At 48.7% G+C, this 24,123-nt stretch overlaps 1 protein-coding gene across 1 annotated transcript in view; it reads right to left on the bottom strand.

Annotated features, from left to right (window-relative positions):
• Positions 1 to 1,793: 1,793 nt before the first annotated feature.
• The window catches only part of PKD1 (polycystin 1, transient receptor potential channel interacting), a 121,228-nt gene continuing 98,898 nt past the window's right edge, over positions 1,794 to 24,123 (bottom strand). Inside the window, exons 28-47 of the mRNA XM_088657260.1 lie at positions 23,092 to 23,262; positions 21,878 to 22,021; positions 21,215 to 21,425; positions 20,531 to 20,657; positions 19,455 to 19,571; positions 18,585 to 18,634; positions 18,013 to 18,215; positions 16,954 to 17,059; positions 16,703 to 16,833; positions 15,228 to 15,430; positions 14,787 to 14,981; positions 14,002 to 14,141; positions 13,439 to 13,566; positions 12,103 to 12,277; positions 10,874 to 10,999; positions 10,367 to 10,541; positions 9,391 to 9,678; positions 7,710 to 7,844; positions 7,057 to 7,368; positions 1,794 to 6,362 (exon numbers count right to left, since the gene is read on the bottom strand). Of these exons, the coding sequence (XP_088513386.1) occupies positions 5,772 to 6,362; positions 7,057 to 7,368; positions 7,710 to 7,844; positions 9,391 to 9,678; positions 10,367 to 10,541; positions 10,874 to 10,999; positions 12,103 to 12,277; positions 13,439 to 13,566; positions 14,002 to 14,141; positions 14,787 to 14,981; positions 15,228 to 15,430; positions 16,703 to 16,833; positions 16,954 to 17,059; positions 18,013 to 18,215; positions 18,585 to 18,634; positions 19,455 to 19,571; positions 20,531 to 20,657; positions 21,215 to 21,425; positions 21,878 to 22,021; positions 23,092 to 23,262 (3,728 nt within the window). The 3' untranslated portion in view covers positions 1,794 to 5,771. The remainder of the gene's footprint in view (positions 6,363 to 7,056; positions 7,369 to 7,709; positions 7,845 to 9,390; positions 9,679 to 10,366; positions 10,542 to 10,873; positions 11,000 to 12,102; positions 12,278 to 13,438; positions 13,567 to 14,001; positions 14,142 to 14,786; positions 14,982 to 15,227; positions 15,431 to 16,702; positions 16,834 to 16,953; positions 17,060 to 18,012; positions 18,216 to 18,584; positions 18,635 to 19,454; positions 19,572 to 20,530; positions 20,658 to 21,214; positions 21,426 to 21,877; positions 22,022 to 23,091; positions 23,263 to 24,123) is intronic.

Genomic DNA, 24,123 nt, shown 5'->3' with positions numbered 1-24,123 from the left:
AGTTCAACAACACTTACATCTCGTACCTGGGCACCACTTAAAAGCAAGTCCAGGGTTGCTGCCTTTCTGGTTCCACAAGCAGCTGTTTTGAAAGATTGCATCCTTCCCTACAGACCTTCGGGTGTTATTAAGATCAGCAGAGGTAGTCCTCTTGGTCATTCCACTGCTCTCAGAAGCTTGTGTGTCATGGCCCAGCTGAAGACATTATCTGTGGCAGCCCTAAAGTTTAGGAATCTCCTCCCTACAAATGTAAGTGATGCAGCTTTTGGTGAAACCTTTACCCCTGGTCTTTGACATCTGAGATGTATATGTTTTTAAGGCCCACCTAATTTGTGTGATTCTAGGGTGTTTTAAACTGTTTTTAACATTGTGTTTTAGTTGTTGCAACCCTGGGACCTTAGTGTGAAGGGGCGAATATGCTGGTGGTGATTCTAAGGCACACTCATTTAGGGTTTTTAGAAATGTTACCTCTTAGTTGTGACTGGAACTCAAATATGGCCACTGTATTTGTAGGTTAATGAAGTTACCCAGTGTTGGTTGCCCATGGAAAGAGTCCCTTCGACAGTGGTACCTCAGGTTAAGAACTTAATTCGTTCTGGAGGTCCGTTCTTAACCTGAAACTGTTCTTAACCTGAGGTACCACTTTAGCTAATGGGGCCTCCCGCTGCCGCTGCACAATTTCTGTTCTCATCCTGAAGCAAAGTTCTTAACCCAGGGTACCACTGTAATGGATAATTTCCCTCTTCCTTGGCGTGACACCCTCCTTTCTTGAGATCCACCTTCTCTGTGGTGGTGGTAGAGCGGTTACTCTAAAAGTGGAGTGCTGCTGTTGTGTCCCTAAAGGCCTTGCATATCACCAACCTCTCATCTTCTCCAGGTCAGCCACCTTGGCCTCAAGGTGTCATGAACTGGTAGGACAACGGAGAGGAGGAAGAGGATTCCGGCGAGGGGTGCAGCCATGACTGGGACAAGCCACAGATGGGAAAGGAGAGGTTGGGGTTGTGGCAAGTACACAAGGAGTGACAGAGGATGGCACAGGAATGGGGGTCAGTGTGCAGGGACCAGAAGAGCAGGACTCGTCATTGGAGCCAGAGGCCTGTCTCCCATTACCAAGGTGGGCTTTGAGGTGTATGGAGCAGTGGGAGGTCTGCTCAGGGAGGCTGTGGCAGGAAGGACCCACTGCCCAGGTGGGGCTCATTAGCTCGGGAAGGTGTGTGACTCCTTGACTGGAGCACGTGAGGCTCACCTGCCTCGTCCAGCCCAGATGCTGCAATCCACATGCAAGGTATAAAGGGGTAGCAGAGCTGAGCTGCTTTGTCTGCTTAACTGCCTATGCTGATGGACCTCTGCTTGGATGATCTAGGACCTCTACAGGACTGTGCCTTGGGTTTGACTCTGGACTGTGTTTCCCAATTGCTGGACTTTGGACTTGGCTTACTTAGACTAAGATTCCTGACTGTTGGGACTTAGTTTACATGGATTGTGTTTCCCGACGGTTGAATTGTAGACTTGACATACTTTATATGCCAGTGGGACCTGCTGCCAGGGGGCACAAGGGGGCAGGCGTGTCCTATGATGGCCAGGCACTCACTGCACCCAGTGCCTACCCATGACTTCTGTCCAGTAGGGCAGACAGTTGTACAAGTAACATTCTGTGCAGTGCACTCAGCACCCCACCCGGCTTGCTAATTGCATACCTCTTGTTGTTGTTTGAGTTTGCGAACTTGGGAGTGGGTTGCTATTTATTGAGTTTCAATTAAATTCACTTTAGCAAGACACTTCCATTTGCTTAATAAGGCACAGAAATCTTTATTGAGCCGTCCATTAACTCTTTAAAGTAGACTTTGTCATTTCTTTTTCACCGTTACAAAAAAACAACATATGTTTGCAAAACTTAACATTAATCACAATTGCTGCTGCTGCTTCTGCCGTTGCTACCAGAAGCCTTGATAAAAGCCACCTGCCTCTAAAGAGAGAGCTGGGTTGTGGTTTTTGTTTAGCTGGCAAGAGTTCTGTGCTAAGCAGCAAGTTACTGTAGGCATCAGTGTGGGGTTTCGGACAACAATAAATAAGAAACCATCTGCCTGTGAGTAAATACCAAAATATACATTCAAGAGTTTATCTGGCAGGTAGGGACATGAGTTGGGTCCGCTGCTGATGAGAGAGGGGGGCGGTGGGCAGCGGGCATGGTCTGCGCTGAAGAGATCTATCTACAGCAAAGCACCAGGGACATTCTCCTTCCTACCAAACCAGCTCCTTCCTTGCTACCTTCACGTCTTCTGTGCTCCAGAATTCTCCTCCTCCCTGGGAGGAAAACATCCCCACCCCCTCCTTAGCGTAAGAGCACAGCTCATGTGCTAAGGCGCTTGCTTCCCTGACTTGACTAGGATTTACCCTCGTAAGGACCCTACATTAAAAACAACAACCCTAGAAAACTATGAGAACTTTTTAATTTAGCAGAGAAAGAAGTGCAAAATCCCTTCACTTGGTTCAAGCCATACCCATCTCTGGCTCACTTCAGTCACTTCCCACACACACAGGCTGCATTCTTTAAATAAGCTAACAGATCAATATCTTCTTTCCTCCAGTTGTGGCAACAGAGGCCTGCTCTGGTCAAAATTTGCAGCTTTTTAGGTACATTGCATTCGCAGGGAATGCAGGGAGCCCAATGGCTCACTCACAATAAAAGCTTCCAATGTGCGCTCGAGTCTAGTGGATGATGACTGGAAAACCTCCCTGCTGAATCTCCTTATCAAGGACCCATTACGGAAAGTCTTTAGCCCTGCAGCAATTTATCTCCTGGCCAATGCAATGCAATGCCCTTTTCCCACCCACTGACCATCTCCTACCTCCTAGCGATCTTTCTTTGTTCCTTCGCAGAATGAAGCAAGTGCATTTTCCACTTTGTACCTGATGAGTAAAGCAGCTTGGAATATTTTAGAAAAGAGTTTGTTAAAAAATAGCACCCTTTATAAATAATGAAATATTATAAAAAGATGTGCCTGTAACCATATTTTCCTCATTTTTAGGATGATGGTTACAGCCAAAAGAGTTAGCAATTTTTTAAAAAAAAAAACCATTCCAGAAAAAAATCTCTATTTACAACTCCTACCAATGATGTTGGTAATGGAATAAGCAAGTCAGCATTTAGAAATGGCACTTGTGGAAACCCAGTCAAAGACTAGGTGTAGGCCTTGATATCAGAGTTCTTTTTAGACTTAGCAATGTCTAGGAGAAATTATGGCTAGTGCATTGCAGAGAGTTCCTGCCCCCCTGCCCTGGATGTGGGGAACAGAAAGATCTCTCAAACTTCCTTTGGCACAAATCTCAAACACACGGGCGCTTTGCTTGCACACCACAAACATTTTAGCAAGAAGGCTTTTAACACACTTTTTTTTTAAATAACTCCTATCTACATGTGTTGAGCCACAGTACCAAATGCTATAAAAATATAGCAAACATACAAAAATATACATTATTTTTCTCCTTGTAAAAATCCCATATAAATTACTTGCAATATACATAACATTAAACTGGCCTGTGGAATATGATGACAGGAGCAGTGCTATTTTTGGGGGGGGGGCAGCAAAATGTTTTGAACAAAGGAAGCCGGATTGACTCCCAAAAGCAGAGTCGAGGTTCCAGAGAAACTACAAGCCAGCTGTAGCTTCCAATGGAAGCATGTAACTCATTAACGTCAAATGAATGGTGGGGGTGGGGGTGGGGGTGGGGGGGTAGACTTGATTTTTAAAACACACTTGTTTTCTGGGACGCTCCAAAGGCCTCTCTGGATCACAGCTCATTTCCTTGTGTAAAGCAAAGAAACTGATTGAGGCTAGGATACTAGCACATGTACATTGGTAGCCAGTTCCATGGGTTAACAGCACATTGCTTTCAAGCTGGGATGGGGGAGGTGGGGAGTAACAGCTGCAGCATCTATTGGCCCATGCTGTGATGCGGACTGCTGAGGTTTGGCCAGGGACACACCTGTTGGAGCTTACAGACCAGCTGGCAGTTGAGCAGCCATGCTAAAAAAATACTTTTGCACAAAATTTGCAAAGAGGTGCTGCGATGCCACCTGCTTACTGAGCATTCATCCTGATACTTTAACACAGAGCTTATGCAACACTGCCAGCTGGTGCTTGTTCTCCTGCATTTCCCACTGCAACTTTCCATTGCTTTTTTTCCTTCCTTGATTTTTGCATGGCAGAAAAGCAACATGCTCAACTGCATTGGGAAGTCCAGGATAACAATCAAATTTTGCGTGAATAAAAACCGTCTGCCTAAAGGAAAAGCCACCTGAAAGCATAGCTTGCCTCAATTCAATTTTTTAATTGAATCTTTGCTTCTGAGCTGCTTGGGAGCATCACTTCTCTAAGCTTGGAGAAGCAGATCTTCCCTCTTCTGAAAAAGGGAAGAGTATAAATGTACAAACATTAGCCGTTTGTACTCTTCACGATATGTGGCACTGCCAAAAATGTGGGCTGTCCGCTGGCCCTTGGAGCCTTGGGGGAGCTACCCACAACGAGGGTAGACGGGGGCACTCCCCTGTGCTCATATTCCAGTGGCCTGTTTCAAATTATGATCTACAAACAAACAAAATACTGCTTCCATGATATATTATCCTGCTCTTATTTTAAAAGTTGCATGTGTCACCATTAGCTAAGGAAAGCATTGATTAAAGTGCTGGGCAGTAAATAGAAATAGTAAACACACAAACACCAAATATAAAGTAAAACACACTCAGGCACCTCAACATATACAATGATGGATGCAACACACCAAGCTATTCAATTGGGGGCGGGGGACACTGTTGGAATAAGTACCCAGTGAAACCAGCTCACATGGACAGGTCTCTGCAAACAGCATCACCCCCAGCCCCCCCCTTTCAACAAACACTGTTGGCCCATCCAAAAGTCTGTTTCTGTTGACAGCATTTTGGCCGAAGAACAGGGGTCCTTTCTCTTAAAGACTCTCAGGCTGAAGGAAACTTTTGGGTTCCTTTTAAATATGCCCATGCTGAAATTCTGGAGGAGGGCATGGCTGTCTCAGGAGAAAACTTCCTGAGGGAGAATTGGTTGACTCGCCCCTGCGTAGTTTCTTCCTCCAAAGTGCACCTTCTTCGTGAAATGCCTAGAAGGGGAACCTGACCCCTTCCAGGTGCTGCAGTCTCTAGTCCCAGCCCAGGCTCAGCCTGCTGAACCCTGGAGATCTCTGGGCTTCTTTGCCTGGATGGTGTACCATTTGCCTTCAGCAAATCTCAATGAAGAACCATTTAAAAGTAGACCAGGTTGTATTTCTGTTTTTGACTTTAAAAGATCTGGCTTTGCTTCCTTACAAGTTTCTTCTTCTTCCTTTTTTTCTTGCTCTTGCCTGGATTCCGATTTCTTTTCTGCCTTTCTCTCCAAGGATGCTAATGCAAATATTGCACAGCTGGGCCCACCTTTTCTGGCTCCTGCTTGCCCTTTGAAAGACGGCATGATCTTGTCTGGCCTCTGAAAAAACCTTAATACTGTGAAAAGACTGATGCACTGCTAAGGCCACGGGCTGTGACTGTAGAAAGCAGTGGGTGGGAACTCTGGTGGCTCTAAGCAACAGCCACCTTCTTGTCTGTTGGCACCAAACTCACAAAAAGGCTGTTGCTCTTGCTTACTGTTCCCGTAAATGAGAGGCAAAGTTTTTGGCAACCAGGTTTGAGACTACAAAAGCCTCTTCCCTTCTGCTTACATGGGGGAGCCACCTGACTGCTGCAACCCTGTGGAACCTGGCTGCTATTTGCCACTGGGATGGACCCTGTTGTTTGCCCGCAACGGCTTCTTCTTTTTGACTACTGGCACAGCTGATGTTTGTGTCTTCTGTGGAGAAAGCAGGGCGCCCTGGCTGATGCCCTGCGGAGGGGCTTGGATAACCTTGATGGGCGACGTGGAGCTGCTGCGGGGCCGAGAGCGCAGGAAGCGGCTGCTGTTCTTAGGGGTGAAGTTAGATGAAAGCACCCCAGGATCTGCACGGATTGGGTGGTGCCGGCTTGCTTGTTGCATACCCCTCTTCCTGGGCTGTCCGCTCCGTGTGCCCTCTAGCTGGCACTCAATGTGGTACACATCGGCGGTCGCCTCATTCACCTGATCAAACCGGATGAGCAGTGTTTCGAAGAGGGAGAGGAGACGCTGGATGTCGGCATCCACTTCGGAGCTGTCCCGGGCGCTGGGGGCCAGGCTGAGTCCGTCCAGTTGGCTGGAGGAGGTGGAGGCGCGGGAGCTGTCGGAGGTGGCGGTGGGCGTGGGGCCTTGCAAGGAGTGGGAGTCCTGGCTGGAGGAGCGGGAGGGCAGCGGCTCCATGCCTTCGAAACGCACCTTGTGGCGGAACTGCAGAGGACAGAAAGGGGTTGTTTCAATGGCTGGGACTGTTTTACACAGCAAAAGGCTGGCTGGGGCCTGGCAGAGAAGCCAAAGCTATGCGTTTTGCTCCCGGCTGTCTCATTGCTGGTGTCTCAGAAATCCTCCCTGGCCTGGCGCCATCCCTTTCGGGACACAGGGTGGCAGCAGCACTCCCAAAAGTCCCTGGCTTTGATGCACAACCAAGTTGATAGATTGGCTTCCTGCAATTCTGGTCTGGCACACCAAGCGCCACAGGGTGCAGGAAGCTGCACGTCTCCAGCAGTTCTGGAGAACGTGGTGTTTGGGTGCAGAACTTCAGCTCCACCATCATCACAGCTTCCTTTTCACAAACAGCACCTTGGCTGCCCTGGAAGACTTGACGGGATATGCGCGAGATGGTTGGGCAAAATAAGTTCCCTGTGTTTGGGGATGGGATGGCAGTCCTCCCCATGACTAGCAAAACAGAATAAACTATGCAGACTAGGAAATTGTGCATAATTTATGCAGGTTGCAGAATGTGTCTTTTCTGCCTTTGGCAGAAGTAGTAGTATCATCACAACAGACCTTGCACAAGGGAAAGGGCTAGTCTGGAAGAGTTCTTCCCAAGAGTTTGGAGAGCAACTGCATAGCGCACATACCCCCACCCTCAAGCACAACTTTTTTGGGGGAAGCGGGGGTTTACCTCCTTGGCTTTGGTGAACCCCATCCACATCTTGAGCCTCCGGACAAAGAGCTCCACCATCTCGTAGTCCTGGGACTCGAAGGCTGGCCGGTACATCTCAAAGCGGGTCTCGCGGTAGTGGTGCATGAGCACTGCGGCAAAGAGCCGCAGGATCACCCACAGCTCTAGCACGACGTAGCTGGCGTAGAAGAGGTGGGAGAGCCCCACAGATTCGGAGAGGAAGAGGTGCAGGCTGCTGCTGCTGCGGAAGGCGGTGAAAAGGAGCTGGAGAGTGCTGGGGAAGCTGGGGAAGGCCTCAGAGTGGGAGAAGAGCTGGGCAAAAAGGAGACACAGCAAAAGTCTGAATATTAGCTCTATGTGGGTTGCCATTGTGGGCAACCATGTCCCATTTCACGTGCTGCCGTTGCTTGGGGGGGGCTTAGTAGGGCCTCTCCCTGGAGCACCTTGTGACTCTCCAGATGTGCTGTTGGATTTCAACTCCCATTAACCCTAGCAGGTGGTGTGGACAAGGCTTGGAGATGATGGGAGGAGTTGTAGTCCAAAGGCATCTGAGGGCATGGCGGCAGAAGCCTCTAAGCTGGCTTTTGGAGAGAACCTGGCCAAGCTAGTCAACCCGCCCTTCTCTCTGCCTGCTTCTGGGAGTCCAGACTTACCAGGAAGCCGAGCTGTGCATAAGCCAGAGTCAGTATTGTGAAGGCCAGCCCTGCAGCAAAAAGCTCCTTCGTAGACCTCTGCAAAGTCTTGCCAAAAGTGGACCATTGGCGGATGAAGCGCAGCTGTTGGGAAGCCTGTGGGGAAGGAAGATGAAAACAGAAGCCTGTTTAAAGCACTTGGCACCCCATGAAATGGCCCCTTTGCAGTGTTGAGGCATGTGAATGCTAGCAGCTTTTGAGTAGACAATTAGGAAGCCAAGTTAAACAAGAGTGTTTGAGAGTCTGATTGGAGATAGGGAAGCATAGCAACAAGTTGGTGATTGGCTAAGGCAGGCACCCCCAAACTGCGGCCCTCCAGATGTTTTGGCCTACAGCTCCCATGATCCCTAGCTAACAGGGCCAGTGGTTGGGAAAGATGGGAATTGTAGTCCAAAACATCTGGAGGGCCGAAGTTTGGGGATGCCTGGGCTAGGCTTTCCCTTATAAGCAGCATGACACAGCAGTTTGGTGTTGGAGTTTGGAGAAAGAGTTTGAATCTAGTCTGTGTAAATAGTAACTTGTATAAAGCTGCATTTATTCTGCGTCTATATAATAAAAGTTACAAAAATCAAGTTACTGTTCAGCAAGTTCTGTTCCTGAGTTGTCATTCATGGAATGCACTGGCTTGGCAGCTGGAGGTAGCAGAGAGTATGGTTCGAATTCATCAACATGCAGATCAGTCTGAAGGGCCATTTTGGGGGGTGGCGGGGGTTTCTGCTGACACCTGCTCTGTTTCTCTCGGCACCAGATGAAGACCCTTTCTCTCAGACTGTTAAATATCCTAAGGAATTCTTTTCTCAATATGTACTGTTATTTTTAAAGGTTTCTTCTTTTTAAAATCACACTGTAAGCTGCTCTGGAAAGGTTTTGCCTTGAAGGCTAGAAATAAATAAATTCATGCTCCTCTCTGAAAGGGGCCACAACTCCCTCTCCTGACAGGACAGCAAAACTCTTATAGAGGATTCGTTTCTTCCAATTCTTGCTAGAGAAGAAATGGGCTTAACATGTCTAAAGCGCTGGGGCCAATCTTGCTGCACTTAAGGGCTGAGGCTCTTTGCCCTCTGCTGGCCACTGTGTTTAAGCAGAAGTTGGTTCTGTCTTCTGCTTAGTCGCTCAATCCCATGAAGGCGCTTTCTCATCCCCTCACAAGCCCCAAAGCAGTTCTACATGGCAAATCTTAGGAAAAAGGAAAAGTCAGCCAGCCCTCCTGAAGTATGAAAGAAGAGGCGACTGCTGAACTACAACTCCCATCACTGGCCATGCTGGCTGCTGGGAGTTGAAGTCCAACAACATTCTGGAGGGCCGCAGGTTCCCAACCTCTGCAATTTGCTGAGATGGCGTTGATTCACCAGTATGTCTGTCTAATTTGGCTGCATCTCTCCTCACTTTTAGGCAGCCTTCCCCAGCCTGCTGCCTATCAGATGATGTTGGGGGGTTCCCAGTGCTCCCACCAGCCAGCCAGCAGGGCCAATGGTGAGTGCCGGTGGGAGCTGTAGTCCAGAAACATCTGTTTGGGAAGGCTGCCTCGCCTCGCTCTTCTGTTCCCTGAAGCAGTGACAAAACATGCATTGTCCCTGGCTTCCTTTCCTGAAATGCATTGAAAGGGAGGTCTGCATCATGCATGTCAGTGATCAAACTGTACCTTGACTGTAAGCACAAAGAGGAGGCAGGCCGCCAGGCAGCGGAAGGCGGTGTGAAGAGAAGCCACCTGGTAGAAGCTGGTGAAGCCCTGCTTGTCTCTCAGGTACTTGGCCCACTGCCGGTTGGCCAGGGTGACCTGGCTCAAGTGGACGACCACGGTGCCAGTGGTCAGGAGGATGAGCAGCCACTGCCAGTAGCTGCCCACGCTGGCAAAATAGGCCCGGCCTGCCTTCTGGATGGAGAGAGACTCTGAGACCACAAAGTAGACGACCACAATCATGAAGAAGACCTGGATTGGGGGGAAAGAGTCTGTTAGTGCCACGGAGATGGTGGCTTCCGGGGCAGCAGCCAAGTATGGCCTACTCAAGAAGAGATTCATTGAACTGAACGGGCCCAAGTGTTCCATGCTTATTACTGTCAGTGGTTCAACTCTGTGTAGGACTTCCATTGGAAACAACCCCAGGCTTTTATGTGTTTCTGCTTGTTATGGGATGTGAGCTCTCCAGTGTGGAAATTAACACAATTTTAAACTTTATTGGACAGGAAGTAGAACTATGTATGCTCCTTCCCTGTTCTGATTCCCTTATTGGAGTCTATAAAAAAGAGTACAATTTCCATTCTTAGCAACTCTGTGTGCCCTAAAGCAGCCTTCTCCAACTTGACGCTCTCCATATATTTTAGGACTGCAGCCCCCACCCCAATCCTTAGCTAGCACAGCCATGTTTTGGACTACAGCTCCCATCAGCCCCAGCATCATATGTTTGGGGCTTATGGGAACCATAGTCCTAAACATCCAGAGGGCACCATGTTGGGAAAGGAGGACAATGCCTCAACAGGTGACACCTGTCCTCACCCCTTCCCTTACTCAAATTCTTCATGTGGTTGGCACTAAATAAAACAGTGTAAACAGGAGAAGCAACAGTTGGAAGAAAGATGCTTCTGGGAAGAGGCGAAAGAAACCTTTCTTTGGGACTGACCATCATGAGGAGCTGCAGCGTGACTCCCTGGCTAAGTGGAAGGGGCGGGAGAGCAGCCACAGCCACGGCCGGCAGTGCATGCTTCACCACGGGGAACTCCAGCCTGAGTGTGATGACCGCATGGAGGCCCAAGCCAGGGTTGTACTGGGCCAGCTCCACAAAGACTGCTCGGCTCCTGCAGGAGGTAGAAAAGTGGGTCAGTGGCAGCAGAATAACATAGGAAGCTGCCTTATACATGCCTTGGTCCATCTAACTCAGTACTGTCGACACTGACAGGCAGCAGTACTCCAAGGTTCTGGCCTGGGAGTCTCTCCCACCCTTATCTACAGATGTTTGGGGGCCAAACCTTGGAGCTTCTGCAGTCCAGCAAGGAAGATATAGCAGCATCCTGTGTTAAGAGAAGGACTGAACAGGATGGTTTAAGTCTACTTGTTGGATAAGCGAGTCTGCCTAGCCCCTCAGATCGGCCTTACTAATCTGAGGCACTGATTCCCCCAACATGCTTACACGTTGCTGATCCAGTTGTTCCGCTGGAGGATCTCCAAGCGAGCCCTGCTTTCTTCCAGAGTTGTTCCCAGCTCCTGGGCATAACCACCGCTGTCATAGAAGGAGAGGTAGCCCCAGTACCAGGCCCTGAAAGAGAAGCAGGGGTAGGCCTATAGGTCAAGCCAAGGCATGGATGGAATTCGTCTTTCCCCCAAGTCTTCCATGCATTGGCAGGGCCTGGGCTCAGCCCATCTCCTGACTGAAAATGTCTGAAATTTAACTAGAGGACAAGTATGGGCTCTGCCTGCTCTTGCCACAGTGTCTCACACACTTCTGTCCTTTGTTGTGAGCTTATGTTCATACACCCAAATGCATTGGGAGCGAGGGGAAGGGATGAGAACTGAAAGGGGATGATGCCCTCAGGTTTCACTATTCTGGTCTCAAGTATATCTAGAAGTATCTAATGTAATTAAATCACCTATTCGGGCTCCTCCACAACTGTCATTATTGAACATGTGGACAAACAACACAAAAGCTTGTTGCCCTAAAGAGCTTTTGACATGAATGTTGGCTGCAGCCAGGATTTCAATAGCTCAGCAATGGAAAACCTTAAGAAATCTACACTTGCCTTTGTGGTATAGGAACTTATGAACTTCAGTTATTGTGGGGGAAATTACATACAGGCTGTGTGTTTCGAGGGGGATGTAGGATCCAGAACACTTTTAGGACATCTGATGGGGTTTTATTTCTAATCCTTTGGACTTAGATGCTCAACATTCATCATCCCTGCCAGCTTGGGAAATTGGATTTCTTGATACAGGTAGGTAGCCGTGTTGGTCTGAGTCGAAGCAAAATAGAAAAATTCCTTCAGTAGCACCTTAAAGACCAACTAAGTTTTTATTTTGGTATGAGCTTTCGTGTGCATGCAGTGTATCTGAAGAAGTGTGCATGCACACGAAAGCTCATACCAAAATAAAAACTTAGTTGGTCTTTAAGGTGCTACTGAAGGAATTTTTCTATTTGGATTTCTTGAGTTATATTGGTGTGGCACCATTTCGTTCTCCTATTATTTATTGCTTGTTTGCTTTGTATATGGCATGATGGTTTACCGTTATTGTACTTTTGGGTTGCTAGTAATGGTAATAAAAGGATTTTAAAAAATATATTGAAGAAGATACAGGGAGCTGGCAGGAAATGCCCTTCCTCTGATTTTTGCAAGGGATGTACAGGAGGAATCTAGTGCTTCTTACCCTGGTAGATCAGGTGGCGAGTAAGTCCATGATTGTGTGAGGTTGCTGGCAACACTCTTCCAGCCTACTGCGTAACTGGCCGTGTCAAAGCTGTCTGAACCAAGGATGCATTTCCCCCCAGTTGCAGACGGATTGGTCCCACTAAGGATATGGCGGACGGTACTGGAACACTCCGCTGGAAAAAAAGCAGTCAGAAGAGGGTTCTCCATTGGTCGCACTACTGTGATGACATTGCTGCATTATTATTTTTATGACCTTGCTTAGTTCTGAGGTTTTAACATAGGGTTCCAGTGAAGTGTGTATTGTTTTAAATGGCAATGGATTTTATGTAACATGCCCTGGGACCATTTGGTGCAGGGAAGGCTGGAAGTATTTGTTTAGTGTTTGGAAGGAAAGGTGGACTATAAAAGCAATTAATACATCTACAAACAATTCCCATGCAGAAACAGACTAGGAAAAATATCTGCTTAAAAGGCTTGTTGTGTGTGCCTGAATCTATATATAAAATAAATGTGTATGTGTGTGAATTTATCATATATTTCTGCTTCCATCTCTCAAGTGTTCCCAAAATTACAGCCTCTGGCTTTTGAGAAGAGCATCTAAAATGGCAGCATCCTGTGTTATAATTTCCAGGTGCAGAATCGAGAGAGGCAAGAATCAAAAGGGTTGCCTCCTAGCCAAGGCTTCCTCCATGGAAGGCAAGGCTCTCCATCTCTTGGGACTGACATTGTTGGTTGTCTGCACAAACTACAAATTGCCACAATCAGACCCCAGGGGCTTAGCAAGAGGTGCTGGGAGATTAAATCATTTTGGATCTGCCTTTGCCAGCCTGGTGTCCGCCAGCCTTTTGGACTATAACTCCCATCAGCCAGCATGGCTGTAAGATGCTGGAACTTATGGGAGCTGGGGTCTAGCAATATCTGGTGGGTGTCAGGTTACTGGAGGCTGTCCTAGATGCTTCAAGCCTGCGCATGACAACAGAGGCTCACACAGCACCACCATTGTTGCGAGTCCTGCAGAGACAGGAAACTGCTTCACTTACAGAAATAATCTAGCTGCAGGTTCTGAACAATCTTCAACGGCAGCCTCACATGCAGTACATTACAGTTACCTAACCTAGTGGCTACTGGAACAGAGTTCAGTGAAGCCAGGACCTTCCCATCCAAATCAGGTCGCAGCTAGGCCACCAGCCAAAGCTGGTAGAAGGAGCTACGGAGGCCACATGTGCCTCTGGTGATCCAGTAATGGACCCAGGAGCGCTCCCAAGTGGCACACATGCACCTCCAGGGGAGCATGACCCCATCCAGGACCATCTTAATGAGGATCTCCCACCTACCTTCTTGGAGGCGGATCTGCCGCAACCGTGGGGACCCCAGGGTGACGCTGTAACTTCCCCGGCCTGACTGGTTGTTGTAGAGATAGGGCAACAGCCCCTGGGACATCCAGACCCAGAACTCGTCAGATCTGTGCAGGCACAGTGGAGAGAGAAAAAGGAAGGAGGCGGTTGAGTGGAGACTTTGCAATTCTACAGCCAAGTTTGGCATTAACCAACCAAAACTCCTGAATGGTTCATACTTCAGTAGTCACCAGTTTCTGTGGCAAAGAGGAAAGAGGAATTTCTTGGGCCCAGCAAGGAGTTTCTGTCCCTACAATATGACATCACTTATTCAGGGAACCTGACTTACACTGAGTCAGAGCCCTGGTCTATCAAATTATGTATTGTCTTCCCCACTCTTCCCCAACCTTGTGAATGGCAGACATTTTTTCCCCATCAGCCCCAGGCAGTACAGCTGTTTGGGACTGCAATTCCCGCCAGCAAAGCTGAGCAGAGTGCTGAAGAGGAACATTTCCAAACATGGAGCTGGAGACATGAGCAGCAGCTGAGCTATGCTGAAATACCTCTTGATGCGCAGGAACTGCTCACTGCCCAGCTGCTGCTTGATGGAGCTCTGCAAGAGGAACGCCCGGCTGTTGTGCGAAGCATCACCATAGTTGGTCAGGAGGGTCGCCAGGAGGAACAGCATGTAGATGAAGAAGTTCTAGCAGGGATGACAGACGGAGGATCTGATTCGCTCTCTTGCTGGGAACCGCCTGTGGCTACCTCAGCAGAAGACCCACCCACAGCTTGCACAAACCAGCAGAATCTCACCCCCTGCCCGCCCTTGGAGTGGGACCACCATGCACAGGGATGCTCCTTCGATTGGGAGCTGTTGGATGGGCCCTCTTTGGAACATAGAAAGCTGCCTTATGGTGAATTGGTCCATGTAACTTAAGCACTGTTGACTCACTGAGTGGCAGCAGAGGCTCTCCAGGACTGCATCCAGGGAGTCTCTCTAGTCCTACCAGGAGATGGCATAGGGGATTCAACTTGGGACCATCTGCCTGCAGAGCAACTGCTCTACCACTGAGCTCCAGCCTGTCTCCTGTGCTCCTCTCCCTATGGGTCCATCTAAGCTCTTAAGGATTTTAGGCAAGGAGTCTTGTCCAGTCCTCCCTGGAAAAGCCATTGGGGATTGAATTTGCGACATTCTAAAGCAGTTGCTCTGCCACTGAGCTTTCAAAGTGCCCAGTGCTGCCAGGAAAGCACACAGGGCCTGCCCTCCTCCTCTTCATTCCCTCCCTTGCAAGTCTCCCTCCTAAAATGCATCAGATGCCACAAACTGGCAGCAGCTCCCCCTCTTCACCTTGAGCAGGCCGTGCAGAAGCTTCACTTTCTTGGCCTCTTCCTTGGCTTGAAAGAGAGCGAATCCCTGAGGGGGCCGGACCCGGCCAATCTTCTCCGACACGTGCTCCACAAACGGGTACTCCACCAGAGTGTCGTCCTCCTCAGGGTGCAGGCGCTTGGCCACCAGTGAGAAGTAGAGGGCCTCCAGCAGAACCTGGGCAGGGCAGAGGGGGAACATTCAGGGAGGTGGCTTCTTGAACCGCTTGACCAGTGCACAAGTCATCAGTGGGTCCGAGACACATCTGTAAATTGTAATTCTAAATTCCACTGCTGAGAAACTTTGGCGATTCGTTTTATTTCTATTTATATGCTGCTCAGTTGGAAATGGGACATGGTTTGGAATGGCAACCTGGAATTGTCCGGAAGCAGCCTCTCCCGCTGAGCTTCTGTCAGAGCCTACCTTGGATGGTTCCCAGAGCAAGAAGGAGGAGAGGAAGCTAAAAATCCCTGAGATGAGCCACATGAGGGCCACGCTGGAAGTGAAACCAACTCCAATCCACACGGAGACTCCAAAGCAGATGACCAGGCAGGCCAGGCTGATGGCATGGGCCAGGTAGGAGCACCAGAAGGGAAGCAAGCGCTTCCGGAGAGCGTGATCTGTGACTGCAGGAGAAACACACACAAGACAGAAGTGGTGAGCAGGGGCTGGTTTGCTTTATTCAGTCTGCTTCTGTGGGGCAGGGGCAGCAGCTACATGCTACACACATAAGGCAGGGCCTGCACAATTCTTAAAAGTCTTTTATATAAATAGAGGGGGAAAGATGGCATTTGTAAAAGTGTACCCAATTACTTGTTATTTTTCTCAAGATCTGCTCACCCTGTCCTGGTGCTGCAACAGAAGCTGGTAAGAAGCACCACAGGGGCTGGGCAGATGCCCTCATGAAAGGTTGCAGACCCGCACGTATGTGCACGTCCATAGAGTTACAGGAGTCAGTAATCTGGCTTCATTCCATAGAATGGAGTGTCTATGAGGGGAGGGTGTAAGAACATAAGAAGAGCCTGCTGGAGCAAGCCAAGAGCCTATCTCACTGTTCTCACTGTGGCCAACCATAAGCCCATTATGGGACACCCGCAAGCGGGATCCAGGCACAAGAGCACTCTCTCCTGCTGTGGTTTCCAGTAACAGGTATTCAGAAGCATTGCTGCCTCTGACTGTAGGGGTAGAACATACCCATCATGGCTAGTAGCCACAGATAGTCTAATCATCCTCCATGAATTTGTCTCCTCTTTCAGAGCTATTCAAGTGGGTGGCCATCACTGCGTCCTGCGGGTGCGAGTTCCATAGTTTAACTGTGCACTGTTCTGACTCTTCCAACGCAATAGAGGAGGTCTTCAGCTTAGGCAGAGTGGGAGCGTGATAAGCTGAAGGTGACTGAATTCATATCAGTGGTTCCCACAGTGGGTGCTACCACCCCTGGGGGGGGGCTGATGGGATTACCTAGGGGGCGCTAAGAGGCTAGGGGGCAGCACAGGAGGTGTAAATGGCTATCATACTTTGAAAAGCTGGCATCCCTCGATCAAGTTCATTAACTTTGTGGAATTAATTAAACTAAATACAGTAGTTTTAACTGGGTTTTGAATAATTGTGCAATTAATTGTTACTGTTTTGGATTTTATTGTGTTAATATCTTCCTTAGTGGTAGGGGACGCAGGGATGAATTTATGGAACTAAGGGGGGAAAGCTTGGAAACTGCTGGTTTGGAAGAAATCCTACCACAAGGGAGGAGGGGATGGGAGGTGGCTCAGTCTCTGGGAGGAAGATGCTAGCCTAGGCAAGACTGGAAAGTGAAGGTGACGTGATGGGTCTGTGCATTCCCCACCCACTTCCACAATCTCACTTCCAAACTGGTCACCAATTGCCAAATCCTGCCCCACCTGTTCGCGTTGATTTGGCCGAGCGGTTCAGTTCTCTGCCAGGGGCTGCTGCTGTTGCTGCTACATTCTGCCCTTTCTCGGTCAGCCGTTGCATCATGATAGTCTCTGTCTTCTCCCCAAGCATGCTGGATCTGCCAGAAAAAAACACAAGGGTGTTAAGCACTGCATTTCCTTTGGGATGGGGGTCAGTAAGCAGCTGGCCTCATGCACAAGCACCGGCACCACTACCCCCTCTGTCATGGGAGACTTACAGCCCTGAGATGAGGTCCGTTTCAACCCTGGGGTATGGCCCCATTTCCTGAGGGTGGGAGAGGCTGCCAGCTCCATCGGTGAGAATCTGCCGGATCAGATCTTCATCTGCAACCAAGAAACTTCTGTCAAGCTGGGTTCACATCAAGATATGTTAGCAGCATGAAGTGTGCTTGTAGCAGTTACTGTGTGGGGCATATGTGTTACTCTTCAAATGTATGTGGAACAGATTTGCAAAAGTCTGATTCTCCCATGCAGCAGTCTCTGAGAATCCTTCTTGGCCCTATGCTGCGTGCAGTGGACATGAATGCCCTAGAAAGGGGGAAAGTGAACCCTCTGCTTCTCCTACATTCTTACTCTGCCTTTTTTCAATTGCACAAATATTTCCTTCCTTTGTTCCTTCCACTCCTCCGTATAAACACTATTCAGGTTAACAGGGCCAGACCTACTATTGGGCGGAGAGTCACCTCCCTCAAGACAACAGGTGCCAGAGGGTGGCAGCACCTCCCAACCCCCAATTCTGCTTGAATTCCTTAATCTAGCTGCTCTGCACCTCCTCAGGTAGCAGGCTGCTCTCGAGAACCATGTAGATCAATATCCCGATGCTAGGGTTGAAATCAGATGCAACGGACTCTCTAGATCAGGCATCCCCAAACTGCAGCCCTCCAGATGTTTTGGCCTACAACTCCCATGATCCCTAGCTAACAGGACCAGTGGTCGGGGAAGATGGGAATTGTAGTCCAGCAACATATGGAGTGCCGAAGTTTGGGGATGCCTGCTCTAGATTCTCTGCTAGTCCTTCATCTCAGGCAGCAAATCTCTTGTTCCTGACTATTAAGGGCACCTGGCAAACCTCAGAAGAGAAGCTGCAGCCCTCCAGATGTTAAGACTCCAGCTCCCAGCAGTCCGCACGGTCAGGGAAGATGAGAGTTGTAGTCCAGCAACATCTGGAGGGCCACAGGTTCCCGACCTCAAAGAGAAGTAAATGTTTGTTGCAAACAATCCTTTCCTTTATGAATCCATTCAGATTTGGACTGTTTTCCTGTCCACCCGCCTCTTACCTGAAGCTGAGAAGTATCTGGCCTGAGCTTGCGGGAAGCCAAGTGACAAACTGTCCTCCTCAGCCGCCAAGGGAGCCTCCAGGCCAAGATGGCGGCTAGTCCTGCCCCTCTTCAGCTTCTGGATTGTGTTGCCCATGATGGAAGGGTCGCTGAGCAGGTCAGGCCAGTTGAGCAGGGCCTCGTTGGAGTGCCACCGTATCAGGCTGAGGCAGGAACAAGAGCAGAAAGGAAGGATGAGTACGGGGACAAGGAACACCCTTAGGCAGAGCTCTTTAATAAATACAACCCTCCTCTTCAAGCTGACCTCACAGCCCAAACTGAAGCCGAATACATACATCTCAGAGAGACAGTGTGGTGTAGTGGTCAGAGTGCTGGACCTAGGACCCGCGAGACCAGGCTTCAAATCCCTGTTCTGCCATGAAACTCACTGGGAGACCTTGGGCCTGTCATAATCTCTCAGCCTAACTTCCCCTCACAGAGTTGTTGTGAGGATAAAATGGGAAGAGAACCACGTACAGCACCTTGAAGGAAAGGCAGGATATAAATGCAACAAAAAAATAAATCCCATTTACCTTTTCGAATCGTCCAGGAACAAATCTGTTTTGGTCTGCTCTGAAAAGGCCTGTAGGGAAGGAAAGAGTGTTCACTGCTCAGCCAGCCTTGGTTCTTTAGGATCAATGCAGCCCCTCAGGGAAGCACTACTGAGAAGACTATTCATTAGATATAGGCCACATTGTTTGTTGTTTAGTCATTTAATCGTGTCCGACTCTTCGTGACCCCATGGACCAGAGCACGCCAGGCACTCCTGCCTTCCACTGCCTCCCGCAGTTTGGTCAGACTCATGTTGGTGGCTTCAAGAACACTGTCCAACCATCTTGTCCTCTCTCGTCCCCTTCTCCTAGTGCCCTCAATCTTTCCCAACATCAGGGTCTTTTCCAGGGAGTCTTCTCATGAGGTGGCCACATTATATTATATAATATTCATTATATTCATTATTATATTATATTAACATAATATTCATTAGACACTAGGCCACAGGAAGCTGACATGAGCCCCTCACTCAGATGTTGCTGGATTCCAACCCCCTCCATCAGCTCTAGTCAGCAAGGTCAATGGGTCAGGGATGGTGGAAGTTCAGGACCTCAAGGACCTTCTCTCAGCCTAACCCACCTCACAAGGTTGTTGTGAAGATAAAATGGAGAGGGGGGAAGAACCAAGTACATCACTTTAATGCTCCTTGGAATATTAATGTAGTAATATTAATAATGATGATGGGAGTTGGGAGACCAGCAACATCATGAGGGCCAGGGGCTCTCCGCTGTTGAATGAGGTAAAAGGACACAGATCTGAGGGAAAGAAAGGCAGGGGTCTGAAGTGGGGAAGGGCCTAGGACCCCTTTAGAAACCACCCCACACTTCTGTCCTGCCACTTGCCACTCTCACCTCTGTCCGAAGCCCAGGGAAGGTGAGGAAGGCGCTCTCCATAAGAGACGAGTCCAGGTAGTTGTCAATCTCTAAGGACTGCTGGTCTGAATGGGCCAGGGACTGGCTGACAGACACCTAGAAGAGAAGAGGGCACTTGAGGCAAGGAAGGACGTTTTCCTTTCAGCTGGAAGGGCAAACAGATGTCTGGGTAACCCCAACTTTTGAGGAGGGTGCCTAAAGTCACTTTGATCTTATTTTGAATGGAAAAAGCCAGCCAGCTTCCAACAGCTCTTACTTTCTCTCCCTTTCCCTATTTAAAAAATAGCTGTCAGGGATGGGGGATGAGGGTGCCACTTCTCTAAGTCAGAAATTCACAAGAACATCTGACTTGCTAAACATCTTTGTTATTCAGAGGGGCCTTTTCAGTCACATTTAAGCTTCCAGAAATCGATCTCTGTGATCGCAAGAGGACTGTTGCCAGTCTGTGCAGAAGAATGCAGCCAGTTGGGTCAATGGCTACCAAACTTGCTGGTATAAGATGGCTTCATATGTGGCACCCATGAGCTGTTTTCCTCTTCTGGGCACCAGCCAATCTTGAAGAGGAACCTCAAAAATTCTGGTAAAGAACTGTGCATTCAGTGAATGATGCAAAACACAGATGTACACAAGCAAAATATTATAATGCATGGATATATAAACATGACTATCTTCTCTAAAAATAGGAATTGCCATGTTTGCTTTCCAACCCATTAAGGAAATAACCAGTGAAATGTATTAAATGAAACATTCTGGCTAAAACGGGTAACCATAGAACATAGGAAACTGCCTTATACCAAGTCAGGTGACCGTTGGCTCAACTAGTTCCATGCTGCCTGCACTAACCAGCAGCTGTTCTGCAGTGTTTCAGGCAGGGAGTTTTTCCTGGCCCTTACCTGGAGATTGATCCTGGGACCTTCTGCATGACTGGCAGGTGCTCTAACATTGAGCTATAGCTGTTTCCTAACATCTAAAATCATATTTACTGCGGCGGCCTGCGGCCAATTGAAGGTCTTGCCCAGAAACAGGCTACTGCCCCCTTCCCAATGCACTGTTACCTTGCTCCGTGCCATTCGGAAGAGGAAGAGGAGGGCCAGGTACAGGGGGTAGACAACCAAACTGGACACCAGACCAACCACAGCTGTCTCACCGTTGACCGGGATCAAGGTGGAGATGGCCACGTTGCTAGGAAAAGACAGGAGAGAATAAGCAGGGAGGGCGCTAGTGCAAGACAATGCTGAGATGGACATTTGCTCTAAGGGACCCCCCCCCCTCATATTTATGAGTGTAAGGTGTTTTAAATTGTTTTTAATGTTGTTTCTAACCTGCCCTGGTACCTTAGGGTGATTGGCAGGAAACAAACAAACAAACAAAGGCACCTACCTTTGGTGGTATGTTCTTAAGCCCACAAGAAGAAGAGTATGGATTTGATATCCTGTTTTATCACTACCCGAAGGAGTCTCAAAGTGGCTAACAATCTCCTTTCCCCTCCTCCCCCACAACAGACACCCTGTGTGGTGGGTGGGGCTGAGAGACTTCAGAGAAGTGTGACTAGCCCAAGGTCACCCAGCAGCTGCATGTGGAGGAGCAGGGAATCAAACCCGGTTCCCCAGATTACGAGTCTACCGCTCTTAACCACTACACCAGTGGCCATGCTATCCCAACAGCCTCCCCACTGATCTTCTATCTTTGAAAGAAAGTGGCCCTCCTGGGCTAAAGAGGACCAGAGATTTCCAACACACCTGAAGTTGACATCTCCCACAACGCCGTACCACACGGCATTGGCACACAGGAAGAGGAAGACAAGGAGGCAGCAGCAGGATGCTCTCTGGACGCGGGTGAAGCGGCTGCGGGGGGGACGGTCCCACAGGGACAGCCAGACATGCTTCTCAAAGAAACCCCGCTGCAGCTCCTCAACGAAGATCCTCAAGAAGCTCCTCAGGTCAGCCTCGCCTGTGCAGTCAGAAGGGGGGAAAGGGTCAGTCAAAAATGCCCATCTTAACATTATTGTCCCTGCAGAGAAGGAATCTCACCTCAACCCGCACCCCCAAGTGACGGTCCTCATTTCAGTCTTCAAAGTTTGACTGGGGTTCAAGCAGAGCCCCATTTCAGCTTGCCACATTCATTCATTTAAAAATTTAAAAAAAGTAATAATAATACAAATAAAAATGTGCACACACCGAGACCACTATATCCCTCAATTCTTTATATCATTCTTCTATTTGAAATCCACTCTGCTTTTTCCATTTCCTAGCTACGATCACTCTCGCCGCTGTGAGCAAGTTTGTGACTATTGCCACATTTATTTAACAAAAGGTATAAATTGCTAAATCATCATCAACAAAAACCCTCATGGGCTGTTATAGAAAGATTTTGAGTCTTCAATGTGCTCCTCTCCCACTCACTGGCAGCAAAGACTTCCTTCTCCACCAGGCCGTCATTCTCCTCGCTTTCGACAGACAGCCAGTCGTTCACCAGGAAGTGGTAGCTCTTGCAGGTCTGCAAGTCTCTGACAATGACGTGCTGCAGGTACCATGATGGATTTAGCCCTAAGCAGCATGGAAAGGAGAAGGAAACACAGCTTTAGGACATCTTCTTTTTATTTTATTCCAAGATACACCCAATAACATTCTCCATGAATTTAAACTGTTGGGGGGGGGCAGGCAGGGGGGGGGGAGGTGGGATCATGAGAACAGGGCTGGCCCAAGACATTTTGTGGCCTGAGGTAAAATACAAGATGGCACCCCCCCTTGTTGTACATTCAAAAGTCAAATGAAAAGGCAGCTGAATTTGACTTCAGCGCTGGCAAAGGGATGCATACCTAGTTTAGGAAATGTGTAACAGGCTGTTTGGCCCACATGCATCTGTCCTCCAATAGAGAAAGATGATAATTGGGAGATTCACAAAGAAAAGCCGCTTCTCCTTAAGGCTGCTTCTTAAGCCATATGCTGCCTGAGGCAGTTTCCTCATTCTGACTAATGATCAAACCAGCCCTGCCTGAAAATGGTCTCTGTAGTTTTTTAAGTGACCGTTTTATATTCATTATGTTTCTCATTCAGCTTTAACAATTCAGGCTCTGCTAAACTGTAATTATGATATTCTCTGCAAAATGCTAGCAATGAGTTTTGTTCTTTGTCTTGGCAGATGGGAGAGACGCAGCTTTAAAGCGGCGGGGGGGGGGGGGGGCTCCAGCGGAAAACTGCCAAGTTGCAATCCATCAAGAATTGCAGCTCTACTCATTTGGGTTGCAGAGGCTGGATGGATCCCAGTTTGTTTTCTAGGCGCACACTTTGCACACACAACTGAGCTGGTGTGGGGTGGGATTGAGTGTTATCTCTACCCACTGACGCCACCGAATAACCGCTAATAACCCTGGGAGAGCTAGTGTGGTGTAGTGGTTAGAGTGCCGGGCTCATCCATCTTCAACCATGGCGCTCACTGGGTGTTAGTCTGGGCCAGTCACTGTTGTCTCTCAGCCTAGCCTACCTCACAGGGCTGTTGTTTGGATTACATGAGGAGGGGGAGAGCCAGGCAACAACAAATACAAACAAACAAATAAGCAGGCTTTGGGTCCTAAGGCCTGGCGCGCCTCAGCTGCAATCTGCTCCCACACACGCACCTTTATTGTCGTGCCAGATGCGAATCTTCCACACGCTCCCGAGGCTCCGTTCTGTGGCGATCTGGAAGATATTGAGGCTGTTGCGGTGGAAGGCGTTTTCCCCATCCAGGTGCCGGTGCCCAGATTTGCTCTCCATTCCATACAGAGTGATTCCCACATGAGCTGTTGTCCCTGGAAGGAAGGAAGGAGGGAGTGAAATTCTTAAAGAAGGAAACTACAGTAGCCTGGTTTTTGTCTCATGTGGGGCAGGGGAGGGGGAGGCGAAATGGGACCCTTCAAGCATCCTTCAACCCCCGCATCCCCCAGCCTCCAGCCTGGGGCAAATGGTCCCCCACCCTCTTTGCACCTCAGCTTTGCATATGGAGAAAGGGGACCCTGGGGAAGAAAGGCGTCCAGTTCATTTTAATTTGCAGTTCCTGATCCAATAACTGAAGCGAAGATTTATGCTACACTGAATTTCGTGGTGCGGTTTTATGTCAGGTTTTTTTTTATAAAAAAAATACATCAGGAAAATTTAACCGTGACCCACCTTACATTGCGAATTACATTAAAAATGCATTGTTTTTTTGGGGGGAAGGGCAAACAAAAGAAACCCCCAATTCTCTAACACAGTGTTTCCCAACCTTGTGCCTCCAGCTGTTTTCGGACTACAATTCCCATCATTCCTGACCACTGGTCTTGCTAGCTAGGGATGATGGGAGTTGTAGTCCCAAAACATCTGGAGGCACAAGGTTGGGAAACACTGCTCTAACACACATCCACACAGTTGTTTAACATACAGCCTGAGGAAGTGTCCCGGTGATCTCAAAAGGTCACTCGTGACTTTGTGGCACTTTGGTTGGTTTTAAATTATTCACTATTAAATTTGCTGGCAACTTGTTACCCATAAAGGCCTCTAAAAGCAACATTAGGAAGAACCTTATGGTGACAAGATTCATTTGACAGTGGAGCAGTCTCCTTTGAAAGCTGGTGGACTCTCCTACATTGGAGGTTTTTCAGCAGAGGTTGGGGTGGCTACCTGTCAGGGATTCT

This window comes from Zootoca vivipara, chromosome 13, assembly GCF_965207765.1.
Source record: "Zootoca vivipara chromosome 13, rZooViv2.hap1.1, whole genome shotgun sequence".
Lineage (NCBI taxonomy): Eukaryota > Metazoa > Chordata > Lepidosauria > Squamata > Lacertidae > Zootoca > Zootoca vivipara.
This window is presented reverse-complemented; position numbering and strand designations above follow the sequence as displayed.